The sequence below is a fragment of the Homalodisca vitripennis genome, chromosome X (genome assembly GCF_021130785.1).
Source record: "Homalodisca vitripennis isolate AUS2020 chromosome X, UT_GWSS_2.1, whole genome shotgun sequence".
Classification (NCBI taxonomy): Eukaryota; Metazoa; Arthropoda; class Insecta; order Hemiptera; family Cicadellidae; genus Homalodisca; species Homalodisca vitripennis.
In genome coordinates this window covers 9,767,461-9,783,266 of record NC_060215.1, presented here as the reverse complement: position 1 = coordinate 9,783,266, position 15,806 = coordinate 9,767,461, and the positions used below count along the sequence as shown (strand labels likewise).

The window sequence follows — 15,806 nt, the reverse complement described above, 5'->3', positions numbered from 1 at the left end:
TTCAGGGCACAATTTAGTATACCTGATCAAATGGAGTGGTTCACACCAGCGAGCACGTACAGGCCGATTGCAGCCGACCGGATTTGACTCAAAACTGTGTAAAATCTCTCATTGTCTTCCTAATGGATCAATTATGGGTACATTACTATTTATGTACTACATAAGGAATGTGGCAGGATCACTTACAAGTGAACATAGAGTGTATAAAAAGTGTTCCATTGTATAAAAAGGGTGATAAATGTAACCCCTCAAGTTACCGGCCGATTTCTCTTATTCCTATTTTTAGTAAAATATTTGAATGGTGCATTAAAGAGCAATTAAATGATTATTTTTATGAAAACGAGTACATTTGCAAAGAACAATTCAGATTTATAAAAGGTCTTAACACAATCAAGGCTCAAGAAAATATTGTAGAAAAGGTATTAGAAAACTGAATATAAACTAATCTCCTCTGCTACCTTGATTGACTTTACAAAAGCATTCAATTGTATTTCACATATCCTACTCATTGATAAACTGCAAAACTATGGAATTAAAAATAAAGAAATCAATTTAATAAAATCATATTTAAGTGGAAGAAAACAAATGGTAACAATAAATAACAAAAAATCAGATTTTAAAATTATAGAGAAAGGAGTTCCACAAGAATCAGTATTAGGACCTTTCCTTTTTATACTTGCTGTGAACGATTTATCATTTAACATGCCATGTCCAACTGTATTATATGCAGATGATACAACACTTAAACTTTGACAAAACTTTAGATAATTTGATAACTAAACAAAATAATTCTGTGGGTATGGCTCTAGAATGGTTTAGATCAAATGGATTGATGGTAAATAATAGTAAAACTGAAAAAAATAATTTTCTCTCTGAATTGGGAAGTAGTTTAAAGTAGTAAGCCTGTTAAATTACTTGGCATTAATCTAGACAGCAGGTTAAGTTGGAGCTCACATATTAATAGTCTGTGTAAAAAGTTATCTAGGGTTATCTACTTGTTAAGAAAACTAAAAAATTGTGTTAACTTGTCCATGTTGATTACAGCCTACTATGCCTTTTTTAATTCTCATCTTCTGTATGGAATTACACTTTGGGGTAATAGCAGTCATGCAGATAGAATTTTTATTTGGCAAAAGAAAGCTCTAAGGACAATTAAATCTATACCAGAAAGAAAGTCATGTTTGCCCATTTTTAAAGAACTTCAAATAATGACATTTCCTTGTATGTATATTTATTCTTGTTTAGTTATTGTTAAGGAAAATTTGTACCATTTTACATTTAGGCAAGATATTCATACCCTCAATACAAGGAATAACTACTTAATCAAGTTTCAGTAAGGTTGGAAAAATCAATAAGTAGCCACATCTTCATGAAGATTAAATTATTTAATAAACTACCTCAGAGAGCTTTTAGTGTAGAAATGAATAGATTTAAGTTAGTGTTAAGTAAATGGTTAAAAGTGAATGCTTTCTACTCTGTTGACGAATGTTAAATGACATGTTAAATGAATGCCTTGTATGGTCTCATGTTTGTGTATTGTTACAAGATTAAAAATACATTTTGTTTTTAATCTTATTATCCACTCTCAATTACATATGGAATCTCCATACTTTTGGAGCTAGTTGGAAAAATAAACTTCAGTGTTTTAAACATTTTAAATATTGTAACAGTTTACGGACGATACATATTTATAGTTTTATTAACTTATAAAACATCCTATCTTGAAGTTATGGGCTGATCATTAGTTAAGCCTGTCTCATGTGGAGCTGGAAAATTCAATTTCTGTCTTGTCTGTCCACACGATATCTCAAAAATGAACTGATCTATAGACTTGATTTTGCATGAAGCTTCATTTCTATATGTGGAACACAGTTCGATTATGGTACAAGTCACTCCATGGGATTTGGCTGATCGTTAGCGAATATCTTTACATTGGTCTTATGCGTAACCTTGATGATAATGAGAATAAACTTTGTTTATTTATTTATTATTTATTTATTTATTTATTATTTATTTATTATTAACGGCAAGCAGCCAATTTACATTCAATATGCAATAAGATGGCAGTACAGTGTATATAGTGCAGTAAAAAGTACAACTAGTATAAAATAATACAGAGCTAGCAATGGCATTCAATATGCAATAAGATGGCAGTACAGTGTATATAGTGCAGTAAAAAGTACAACTAGTATAAAATAATACAGAGCTAGCAATGGCAGAACACAACACAATATGACAATGATCGATTCCAAGTCCCAATAACTGTCCATCACAACAAGAAAGTTTAGTTATACACTAATATCATATAAAAATCAACAATATATTATGAAATAGACCAACGTACAATAGAATTAACAACAATGTATAAAATAGAATAGTATAACAACAACAAGTACACGTAAATAACAATAACCAAAATAATATAAATACACCAATGATGCAAAAAGTCGAAATTAAATGAAATGTACCTTGCAGTAGAGCAGAACATAATAAAAAATACAAAATAGCAAAAGCTAAAAAATGAAACAGTCTTAAAGTTACAGGGGATTTTAAGTGTGTTGAGACAAAACATAAGTGGCCCGCTTTCTGATTTGATGTAGGCCATCAGCGAAAAAATCGCACTCTGATGCAACACGATTCCCCAGGCGAACAAATCTTGCCAGTGGACTGTTGAAGTCGTAGTTCGTGGAGTGGTACTTGCGGCTGAAAAGCCCACTAGATCTGGTGTTTACAGGGATCCTGATACCAATTCCAGCGAGAAGATCTGGGCACTGCACATGGGCGCCAACTAACTTCCACAACATGAGTACATCTGCTACATCACGGCGCAAAGACAGAGTTGGAATATTAAGTTATGCATTTAATGCTTCCACGGGAACATCAGGATAGTTGTAGCCAATCCTCACACCGACCAGACGAATGAAGCGTCGCTGGAGGGCCTCAAGTCTAGTCCTGGCACCAACTGTATAAGGAGACCACACAGGACTGGCATACTCCAAGAGTTGTCCTACCAACGAACAATAGAGAGAACGTAGGGCAGAAGGATTATTGATGCCTCTAGAGAATCGAGATATAAAGCCCAACATGTTTGTTTAACCATATGAGATTTTTACAAGTGATAATTAACTGTATGTTTTTATTCATAGAATAAAAAGAAAGTATGATAGACTGGAGTCAATGTTAAAAGTCGGTGACAATATTTGACTTCAGCGCACTCTTGCATTGTAGTACCCTCGCTAACTTACGGAAACTGTTATTATTTCATTACTGCTATAAAATCCAAGTTAAAGAATCATGCGTCAAGATATCTCGAGAAACATTTCATCTGTACGCTTAGAATTTTGCATAAAACTTCATTTCTAGACAAGATTGAGTTCCATGATGGTGCATGTTCAACCATGGAATGTGGCAGAGTGTCATTGTAGGTCACTCAGTAGATTGACACAGTTTTTCTGTTGTCTACCGGGGGAATATAAATATTTATTTTCTGTATGAATGTAAGGGTAAGGTTTATACTTTCCAATTTCGTTTGTTTACAGTCCTTGTTTTGTAAAACCAGTTCTTGTCAGATCCTCTAGATTAACAAGGAACACAATTTGGAACGTGATTTTGTTCCTTGATGATGTCTGTCTATCTGTCTGCAGGACGGAAAGGAGCTATATAAGTTTTAAATTTAGCTTGCAACCTTAGCAAAGCCTGTTATGCAACACATGGTATGGCACAATCTTACCTTGAATTAGAAAGGAGCTATATAAGTTTTAAATTTAGCTTGCAACCTTAGCAAAGCCTGTTATGCAACACATGGTATGGCACAATCTTACCTTGAATTAGAAAGGAGCTATATAAGTTTTAAATTTAGCTTGCAACCTTAGTAAAGCCTGTTATGCAGCACATGGTATGGCACAATCTTACTTTGAATTAGAAAGGAGCTATATAAGTTTTAAATTTAGCTTGCAACCTTAGCAAAGCCTGTTATGCAACACATGGTATGGCACAATCTTACCTTGAATTAGAAAGGAGCTATATAAGTTTTAAATTTAGCTTGCAACCTTAGCAAAGCCTGTTATGCAACACATGGTATGGCACAATCTTACCTTGAATTAGAAAGGAGCTATATAAGTTTTAAATTTAGCTTGCAACCTTAGCAAAGCCTGTTATGCAACACATGGTATGGCACAATCTTACCTTGAATTAGAAAGGAGCTATATAAGTTTTAAATTTAGCTTGCAACCTTAGCAAAGCCTGTTATGCAACACATGGTATGGCACAATCTTACCTTGAATTAGAAAGGAGCTATATAAGTTTTAAATTTAGCTTGCAACCTTAGCAAAGCCTGTTATGCAACACATGGTATGGCACAATCTTACCTTGAATTAGAAAGGAGCTATATAAGTTTTAAATTTAGCTTGCAACCTTAGCAAAGCCTGTTATGCAACACATGGTATGGCACAATCTTACCTTGAATTAGAAAGGAGCTATATAAGTTTTAAATTTAGCTTGCAACCTTAGCAAAGCCTGTTATGCAACACATGGTATGGCACAATCTTACCTTGAATTAGAAAGGAGCTATATAAGTTTTAAATTTAGCTTGCAACCTTAGCAAAGCCTGTTATGCAACACATGGTATGGCACAATCTTACCTTGAATTAGAAAGGAGCTATATAAGTTTTAAATTTAGCTTGCAACCTTAGCAAAGCCTGTTATGCAACACATGGTATGGCACAATCTTACCTTGAATTAGAAAGGAGCTATACAAGTTTTAAATTTAGCTTGCAACCTTAGTAAAGCCTGTTATGCAGCACATGGTATGGCACAATCTTACCTTGAATTAGAAAGGAGCTATATAAGTTTTAAATTTAGCTTGCAACCTTAGCAAAGCCTGTTATGCAACACATGGTATGGCACAATCTTACCTTGAATTAGAAAGGAGCTATATAAGTTTTAAATTTAGCTTGCAACCTTAGTAAAGCCTGTTATGCAGCACATGGTATGGCACAATCTTACCTTGAATTAGAAAGGAGCTATATAAGTTTTAAATTTAGCTTGCAACCTTAGCAAAGCCTGTTATGCAACACATGGTATGGCACAATCTTACCTTGAATTAGAAAGGAGCTATATAAGTTTTAAATTTAGCTTGCAACCTTAGCAAAGCCTGTTATGCAACACATGGTATGGCACAATCTTACCTTGAATTAGAAAGGAGCTATATAAGTTTTAAATTTAGCTTGCAACCTTAGCAAAGCCTGTTATGCAACACATGGTATGGCACAATCTTACCTTGAATTAGAAAGGAGCTATATAAGTTTTAAATTTAGCTTGAAACCTTAGCAAAGCCTGTTATGCAACACATGGTATGGCACAATCTTACCTTGAATTAGAAAGGAGCTATATAAGTTTTAAATTTAGCTTGCAACCTTAGCAAAGCCTGTTATGCAACACATGGTATGGCACAATCTTACCTTGAATTAGAAAGGAGCTATATAAGTTTTAAATTTAGCTTGCAACCTTAGCAAAGCCTGTTATGCAACACATGGTATGGCACAATCTTACCTTGAATTAGAAAGGAGCTATATAAGTTTTAAATTTAGCTTGCAACCTTAGCAAAGCCTGTTATGCAACACATGGTATGGCACAATCTTACCTTGAATTAGAAAGGAGCTATATAAGTTTTAAATTTAGCTTGCAACCTTAGTAAAGCCTGTTATGCAGCACATGGTATGGCACAATCTTACCTTGAATTAGAAAGGAGCTATATAAGTTTTAAATTTAGCTTGCAACCTTAGCAAAGCCTGTTATGCAGCACATGGTATGGCACAATCTTACCTTGAATTAGAAAGGAGCTATATAAGTCTTTAAATTTAGCTTGCAACCTTAGTAAAGCCTGTTATGCAGCACATGGTATGGCACAATCTTACCTTGAATTAGAAAGGAGCTATATAAGTTTTAAATTTAGCTTGCAACCTTAGCAAAGCCTGTTATGCAACACATGGTATGGCACAATCTTACCTTGAATTAGAAAGGAGTTACTCATAGAACACCAGAACTAAAATTAAAACATTATTACCACAACACATGTTAGTATACAAAAATCCAGTAGAAGGGTGCTACATTATAACACATTTTCCACATAACCTAGAAACTCAAATGCATAATGAAAGCTTTGAAAATACCTAAAAATATATGTATTAGTTAGAGCAGTAGATTCCCTATAACATTAATTCCCAAATTTATCTATTTTGTAGATCACTTATGAATATGAAACTGTAACTACGTACCACCTAACAAATAATGAAGTATATTCCATTTTATTTGTTTACACATTGTAGCCTCTTTATTGAAAAACACTGTAGACAGACTAAGCAAACTTCTTTGATGATTAACAGGGTCTTTGCAGGGCTTCATATCTACTGCTGTATGTTATAATAATGCTTGCATTGCCAAATTTTTAATTAATTACTATACATAGTCATTGATGACATGGCTGTAGAGCTTTCTAATTTAATTCTAGCATTCTCGGTACTTCAGTACAAGTTGAATGAAAGCAAGTGTGATGATGTGTACATATGAGTGGAAATATGTTTATTTTTTAATTATTTCTTGATGATTTTAAGTTTTTTAATTTTTAAGAATTGGAATTAAGTTTAATTATTCAATATAAATATGTTTGTTAATTTTTTAAGACACATGGTAGAGAGAACTCAACAGTTCTAAATTCTCTTCTGGATAAATTAATTTTTCATTTCATTTTATTTAAATTTTATCTTGAAATAATTGGTGATCTTGTTATTTTCCAGTACATTTATATTGAAATCATCTGCTAAAACGAAATACACGTGTTTTTTGCAAGGAGAACAAAATGGTCTCACAAGAGCAAACGTAATGAAGTCCACCACGAATTCACTTATCATCTCTGGGCATATGGGTTGCTACATCGCTATCTCAGGTCGTTCACCTCACACAAGAGGAGCTCCCGCTACAGCTAAGTGCGATATCAATGTGGACCTGAAGCAGGCTCGTATTCTCTTTTCTCTTCAGGATTTGTGTCACTCGTAAAGGCACTGCCTCTGTCCTGTTGTCCAACTCTTAGCTGTGCTTATCTTTGTGGTGAGTTTTTGCAGGATTTTGAAAGTTGTGTCAATTTGTAGCAGCAATAATGGTTTTGGTAAGGTTTATACTTTCCAATTTCGTTTGTGTACAGTCCTTGTTTTGTAAAACCAGTTCTTGTCAGATCCTCTACATTAACAAGGAACACAATTTGGAACGTGATAGTCAATTCCCTGATGGTGTTATGCAATAAATTTAGTTCTGTAGAGGTTTGGTAGATCATTTGGGAAAGGCACTGTGATTACAAACATTTACATTTGTTTTCTTGAATAAAGTAGTTTTACTTTCAGGTTGTTTACATATCTCTTGAATAATGCTGTATAGCCTATAATTTCTTCCTTTAAGAGGGCTTCTGTTGTCCAATATTTCAGAATCTATTAGTTGCCATAGTACTAATTTTTCCATTACTTCTTTTCTGTTTTACTGTACACTCTCCTTCCTTTACTATCAGAACAAAAAGTGGCTTTTGTCTTGAGGATTTTAAATTTATTTCTGTTTTGCTTTTTACATTTGTGTAAGTCTTCATGTTTCTTGTATCATGGTACCCTACCCCAGCTGTTAGTTTAGGTTCTATGACCGGGTATTTAATTTTCTGTGTCTAACCTTAACTTTTTTATGATTAGTGTATGTTTCTTCTGGCCTTTTATTGGGCATATGTATTTTCTATTTGGTTTAGTTTGTTTTAATATTCCTTTTATTGGAAACAAAACTAAAAATTAATTCTTCAACATTCTTCTCTTAACTCTGTTATTGGCTACATTAGAGCATGTTTTGAGATTGTATCTCAAAAGAAGTAAATTGGTTGTAAAAGTTCTAGGATACAGGAATTATTTGAGTTAATACAATTTTCATATTAAACGTATGTTCATAGTTTAAGATCTGTAAACCATAAAGGTCTATTCTGTGTCTGTAAAGATATTCTGTTTTTTAACCTACATGTTTTCTAACTTTTGTACTGTAATAAAAGTATTTAAATATTATAATATAGCATAAATAAATCGTCATATTGTCACCTCTTACATGGCATGTTTCCAGCTATACTGCAACATCTCTCTGCAGGTTTTATATTCATATTATACAATATATATATATATATATATATATATATATATATAATTAAACGGGAGGGGGTTTATATATGGGTTAATTTTTCGATCATTAACCCGTATTGTATTGACCTGGTTGGACCTGTATTGTTCTTGTGTATTGTAAATTCTCTGTGACACCATTCTCATCTTGACGATGATGTAATGAAGATATTTTGACTTTGACTTTTGACTGTTTTATATATATATATATATATATATATATATATATATATGTTCAAAAATTTTATTATTGAATAAATTTACATGATTTCCATGAGCACACTATCTATACACACTAAATTCTATGTTGATTATTTTGGAATTCACTTTGAATGAGTGCACATGTTTACACAGGCAGTCAAGACTAACAAAAGTTGAATCTTACGAGAGTAAGGATACACTTCGTGCCAACTCCCTGCGTGGAAGCATTAGCAAATCCAATAGTTTTGGAGGCTACGACCAGAGTTCTACCAATGGCTCTGCGAAGACACTGACCAAACAAGGTGAGCAGTCATCCATCATCAATAAGTTTCTCTAAACGTTGACAATTTTTTTATAAAATTTAATTTTTGACAGTCCATAATTTCCAAATCTTACAGGATATCATGATATTATCCATCATTAATAACAAGACTCTACAGTTTGAGGTCTGGAGTGCAATCTCCAATTCATGAGGAAGCAAAATAACTAACGTGTAAACACCACAAGCTAGAAAAGACTGTACACACAGAGTCGAAACACAACCAAGTTTACATAAACTGTCACCTAAAAACACACATAAGATAACACAGAAGCTCCAGAAGATGATTGAGCAAAGTCAGTATACAAATGTTAGTTATTTTAAGTACTCAAACAAACATGCGTGACAGTTACAGATGTATCAAGTACAGTTGCTACCCGGAAGAAAATAAATTATATGTTTTTACCAGCATCGTCCCCAAACAGTTATTGTCCACGACATCGTGCATCTTTGCTTGTGACTTGATCATTAGTTCCCCTATAAAAATTTTCAAAATTCATTAAAAATAATTATAATTCTGGTTTTTGAGGCTTCTTTGACTACTGTAATAATTTATTTGCATTGATTATAAAATCTGTTGGGTCAGATTAAATGTTTGTTCTGTGATTGTTTGTTTGTAACTGTGCCACATTGTTACTCAGCAGGTAAGGTACATAAGTCCTCGCCAACTTTTGGATTGAATCAAGTACTCAGATAAAATACATATTAGATTTGGTACAACCAAGCTTGGTATTTTGATTAAATGAAATTTAATGAAAATGTTAGTATTTTTAAAATTATGTAGTAAGTACGAATTAGTCAGATATCAACAGTATTTTTTATTTAAACTGTTTTTATCTGATATTTATCCTTCTAGGGTGGAAGCTAGTTGAATTACATCTGAAATTGTCATTATAAGTTGAATAAGTAGTATGTGATTGAGAAGATTCTGGAGAAATACACGTTTAAAAATGTCATGTTCCAGACTCTGGTAGCAGTGTAAGCTCACGTGTGAGTCCGTCTAGCTCTGGCTACAAGAGCCAGTCTCAGCGCTCCGATGCCACCTTGAGTGCGACCCCTTCACCATCTGCCACTCCACATTTGACGACCCAGGTCAGTCTTATATAAAATATATCAGCGTAATATTTTATACATTGGGGTTCTGACAAGAGTTCGATGTAAAAATAAGGCTGTGACATTTTCCTGTTGTTAAAAATTTGTTTTTACTTCTTTTCAGATTCCAGTATCTGGATTAATGTTGATCTTACTAGTAAAATAGTTATCTATTCCATGTCTAACAGTTATATTTCTCAATTAACATAACTATTATTATCTGTGAAACTACTAATTCATTATGTGTATATATTTTATTTTAGGTTGAACTTAAAAATTATTAAATTGGGAAATTAGTAACAAAAAGTGTCAAGAAAACTATTAACAGTAATAGTATAATTTTTATGAAAAGAAAAATCATTAAAGAGCTGTTAATGTATCAGTTTATTTACAACCAAGGCACACGTAATTTTTTTGTGAATTTCGTAATAGCTAATTGTCAACGGACACCACTTGTGTGAATAGATTAATTTATTATTACAAACTTGAGCGTACAAACATTTGTGGTTATAAAGATTGGACATTAATATGCGTTATACCGTATAATGAATCAGAATAGAACTCGTAAATCACATTAAAGATTAAAACCATTCGGATATTAAAGTCAGACTCAATATTTATAGGATTGATCAATTCCTATTTAAAGGCATATAAAAAGTAAATGAATATCTAAGAAAAGTTTAATGTACTATTCAACGGTAATTGTAAATGTGACTAGCTATGTCAAGGTGGGTTATAATACTGTCAATATGCTTTATTATACTGAAGAAAGAAGCGGTGAGATAACAGATGTCAGTTGTGGTATGAGAAGTTGTCGTCCAGCTGTGTTGTTACAGTTGTCCAGCCAGAGCAATGCTGTATCCCCAGAGCCCGAACCAGAGCCTACAGTCATGTGGGCAGTGACTAACATGGCCTCCGTGCCCCCGGGCTCAGTTCTCATAAATCCTCAGGTCCAGTAGCCTCACTTACCCACTCCCGGACTCACCACCCGGTCATGCACTTTAGTTTTCATTTTTGTGATTTTACCGTTATAAAATTACTACAACTTTCATTTATTACCTTTATAATAGTCGAGCTTTATGCATGGCATGTTGATTATTTACCAGCATCATATAATATGCCTTTTTAATTTTCCTAATGGAGAACCTGCTGCTCAGTGCTGTACTATATTGTTTATAATTTACCCCTTTACATTGAAGCAGAGTTGATCATTAAGTTCATTATAATTTGCGGTCTGCATGTATATTTTGTGCACCTATTCCGTTATATTCAGTTACTTTGTTTGAAACCATCTTTCCAAATAGATCGTTGCCTGGCAATAGAACATTTTAAGTCATGATTGTCCGTTATTGTTAAGTCATTCAATTTCAAACTAAAACACTAGGATTGTTTATTAATATTGTGGATGAGCAGGATGAGCGGTTTGTGGAACTGCTGAAATCATAGGCTGGTAGGCCTCATGGTGTGCTTCCAGAGTGTGCAAAAGGCCCTTGAGGCTTAAGTGCATGGCAGTAGGCCGCCCCATAGAAGAAGAAGAACTTACAGCAATTCCTTATCGACTAAAAAAGTGCTGTCAGAATTCTCATGAATCTCTAACAAAGAAAATCCTGTATACAAGCCTTTGGAGAGTTAAAAATATTCACTGTGGTGAATCTCCATTTTCTGAAACTCTCTAGCTCCATCTGGAGTCACCGGAAGCAGTAGCAACCGGCACCCCATTTACCTGTACACAAACTGATAGCCTCTGCAGTGCATGTTGGAGCCGAGTTAGGGAATGCCCTTCCAAGGGACTTAAAAAATGACCGACAGGAAACAGTTTAGAAGATAACTTCAGTGCTGGCTGCTGCAATATAATATCCTTTTTAACAACTTAGTCAACTTTATGAACAGACTAATGAACATTTAAACATTAAATTTTAACATTATATCTGTATGTCCCTTTGCTTACTTATACGATAATGTATAAAAAACATACATAATAAATAAAATAAAATGTAGATCTTCTATTTCAAATCCTCAGCAATTCATTTTCTTCAAGCTATTTTGTAACAATAAAATTCATCTTCTGTAGATTTTTCAGTTTAAAATTTACATCTAATTCAGCTACAACTGTAGTGTTTACCTTCTTCATTGACATGTACGGGTTTGATTAATACTGCCCCCCCCCCCCCACACTAACTTGGTTTGTTGGAGTATTTATTTGATTGGCATTTTACACTGGAGTTGTGTGTTATATCTTCTCTAATCATCTTGGATGTTTTGATATCTTTCTTGTTATGCATTGTGAGCAAGATTGCATAACTAATGAAACCAGATTTTTATCATAGTTAATAATACTTTGACATTAAAGTCCTTTAGTTTTAATTTAATATTTTTCAATAATCTCTGACCAGATATGTCATGCATAGTATGAATGAGAAAATATACTACTTTGGTTACTTGTACATTGTATGAATCAGTAATTGTTAATATTTTTCTTATATTGATTCTGATCATGAAGTCTTCTAGGCTATCCATTTGTTTAATATATCCATTAAACAATGACAGTACAGTAATTAGTTAAAGTAGGTGTATTTTAATTATTGATTGTTATTTTTCAAATGTTTTTCTCTGTCTTAGACTGGACGTCCGTTTACAAACTTAGATGGTACTGTATACCACTTTGATCCCGAAAATCCACCAAAGTTTGAGATCGCTGTTGGATCTCAATCATCATCGAAACCCGCTACATTCTCCTCGAGCTCTGGTAAGCCATTATACTTTCTAAGTCAATAAAAAATTTAATTTATTAACAATTTCTTTTTTTTTTGTTCAAATTATATGTATGTAGTAATATTGAATGTAATAACAGTAAACATTATTTTTGTAACATGAATACTAATAACAGGCTCTAAAGTATTTTTACTCTATATCTGGCTTAAAGAATGGAATTTAAAAGTTGTAAAATATTCTTGTTTAGTTGTTTTCAAATTGTTATTCAAAAGTGACACATAACTCTAGTATCCTAAAGTGTTTTGCTTTGATATGAGTTATTTAGTTTCAAAATCATTCAAACATTTCAAATGTCTATATTATTTATTTCATACTGACATTAAAGTATTGCTTATTGGTATATTTCAATATTGCACAAAAATAATATACTCCATCAGCTTTTTCAAAATGATTATTGGGTTTGTTATGTAATTATTCACTATTTACTATAGTGTTTTTACCTTTTCTGTAAAACATATATTTGTAAATTAAAGTGTTCAGGTCCAAGGTAATTTATTATACACTATCTGAGCATGAATTATAAGAAGTATGTCTACAAATTCAATCAAAATTGTTAAACTTATTGCCCAGAAAGTAACATTCGTTTTGAAATAAAAAATTAACTAAGTCAAAGGATATACTTGTGTTATATAAATTTGAAAGCTACATTCATAACTTGTTTTGTAATTTAATCCCCGTTCAAACTGAGGCACTAATCATACCATGACACAAGTTTTTCCATTCCAATTTTTAAGAAATCCATTGTCTGAGATCTGAACACCGGTCAACGTCAGTGTGAAGTTCAGTGTCACTAACGAAGTGCTACGTTTTAAGCCAGGTCTTCATCACTGAATAGAGATGGTAATCACAGGTCCTCTTGCGCTGAAAATAACCAATAAAGTCCTCGTGGGGAAATTTTCTACCCTTGTCTAGAGTGCCAAAGGTGGCACAACATTCCTTAACTATGACAGGGCAGTCAAACAGCAGGTGTTGCTTAACTCTTTGACATGATACTTATAGTGTATAAATGGTTATTGTAGTATAAACGGTTTTTTATCTCTTAAAAGCTATTATTATGATCATGATTCAATAAACAATGTCTTGTAGAGCAAAAAAAACTTAAATGCAAAACAGATGTTTTGGGACAGGTACACTTATATAAGAAAATCACTGATGCCATCAACTTCCACCCAAGGCAACCTCTGTTAATTTAAGGTGGGTCCTCCTACCGGCTTTACCACAGGCTAGTGACTCATATGTGTACGTCAAGCTTGGGAATCGAACTCGTGACTCCAAGGCTAACTCCCACATCTGAGAGTAGTGCTGCCTTAGACCACTCAGCCATCCTGACTTGATATCTATCATGTGCAGAGAGCTCATTTAGGACACCCACTGTTGCTGTAGGTTTCAACTGAATTGCATGGCTGGCATTATATGAACATCGAACCACATAGTGGGGTCGTGAGGCACCGTGTCTATAAAACATCAAACCACGTCAAAGGGTTAACCTACAGAACTGTTGATACCCTGTCGTGTCAGATGCCGTGCCCAGATTGGCCAAGGCATCAGACCTTTCTTTCCCCAAGACCCCTCATGACCTGGAACCTAACAGTGACATTGTTAGTTCTGAAGAAACGATCTGATAACAATCCCAGACAATGCATTAAAATCACCACCTCATCCCGGACACCAATACATCATGACCCCCGAGCCATACACCTCCCTTGTGCAGTGCCACTTAGTGATATACACACATAGTGATAATGAAAGTGACTAATGGTCATATGGTTGTGCTGCAACTGCGGTAAAACCTGCAGAGACAACTGAACAGAGCTTTATAGATCTCCAAAAGCATAATAAATATTCATAGTAATTTTACTTTGTAATGTTTATTATTTATAAACTGTTTCAGTGAGTGCGGAGCGACAGGACTCTTTGTTATCATCGCTCCCTGCCACACAAGTGATGAACCGTCCACCCCCACCTCAACCTCCTCTAGAGTACCATCCGACACCTCAACTACCTCATACAGGTAAGTAAACCTGAATGTTTTCTATAATGTCAATTTATATATTTGGAGATGATATTAACAGTGAGAAACAGAAAATAGATGTTCATCCCAATCATTTAATTGAAAAATACAGATTAAGAAAATAATGGACAGCTTCACTGCGGGTCAAGATACATGGACAGCTGTAGTAGCTGTAAAATATGTCTTCCTCAGTCAGTTTATTTATAAAAACACAAACATATATAAAAGTGAGTGGTTTGTTTTTAATGTATCAGTTAACTTTATTTAAATTGTAGAATCCTGCTAATCCACAAATCCTCTAAACCAAAATACTTCAACGGGTTCAAGAAATAAGAGAAACATATGTTGATCAAAAGCTAAAGTGGTAAATGAATGTTATAAAAAAGTGCTATTTTTGTCTTTTGTATCATGGTTACTCATTTTATCAATAAAAGTTCTAAAAGTTTTCCTAGTTTTAAAAGCTAAAATGGAGCACAGGCATTGCTCCCCTCCCTGGAACTGTGTCCCAGAGGTTGTGGTGTCACTCCTCAGGTGGGGTTTAATATAACAGTTTGGTCACGTCCAGGGACTGGAATAATACTCCTCCCTCTCCCACTAGTAATGGGGGTTGTATTTTCAGAGCTTGGTCATATCGAAAGGTTAGAACTATACACCTAGGGGGGGGGGGGCAGTTCCAGTTCCTGGATATGTAGGGGGGAAGGGTATTATTCAGACAGTGTATGTGTACAACGCTGGAACTACATTTTCTCCCCCCCACCCCCACCCACTGTTGAACGTCTAATAATCAAGTTTGGAAGTCTCACTTGTTGTATTTAAGTTGATTTAAATATAACTTTATTTTTTACCAAACTCAATGTATGCTTATATTAAAAATTGTTGATCAACTCCTGGCCTGGACATCGTCTGAGTATTCAGAGTTCATGAAAAGGTCATGAAAATGTACAACTAACAGCTTAAAGCAAAGTGAGAAGTTCTACAAGTATAAGTTTCATAGCTAAGAAGCTATAATACAGTTTCAATACCTTTTTTACACACTGTTTATTAACCTGTCACCATTATATGTTCTATTGACCTCTCTCTACATTACATACTGATTAACCTACCAACATTATATGTTCTATTGACCTCTCTCTACATTACATACTGATTAACCTACCACCATTATATGTTCTATTGACCTCTCTCTACATTACATACTGATTAACCTACCACCATTATA

General features: G+C 33.8%; 1 protein-coding gene across 8 annotated transcripts in view; it reads left to right on the top strand.

The window, feature by feature from the left end:
- LOC124368664 (cAMP-regulated phosphoprotein 21) overlaps positions 1-15,806 on the top strand; it is a 103,184-nt gene that overhangs the window by 51,093 nt on the left and 36,285 nt on the right. For 7 of the 8 annotated variants that reach the window (XM_046825930.1, XM_046825929.1, XM_046825926.1 and 4 more), the window contains 5 exons: positions 8,547-8,695; positions 9,677-9,804; positions 10,641-10,754; positions 12,424-12,550; positions 14,468-14,587. In XM_046825930.1, the coding sequence (XP_046681886.1) occupies positions 8,547-8,695; positions 9,677-9,804; positions 10,641-10,754; positions 12,424-12,550; positions 14,468-14,587 (638 nt within the window). The remainder of the gene's footprint in view (positions 1-8,546; positions 8,696-9,676; positions 9,805-10,640; positions 10,755-12,423; positions 12,551-14,467; positions 14,588-15,806) is intronic. The other variant, XM_046825927.1, reaches the window with a different exon arrangement.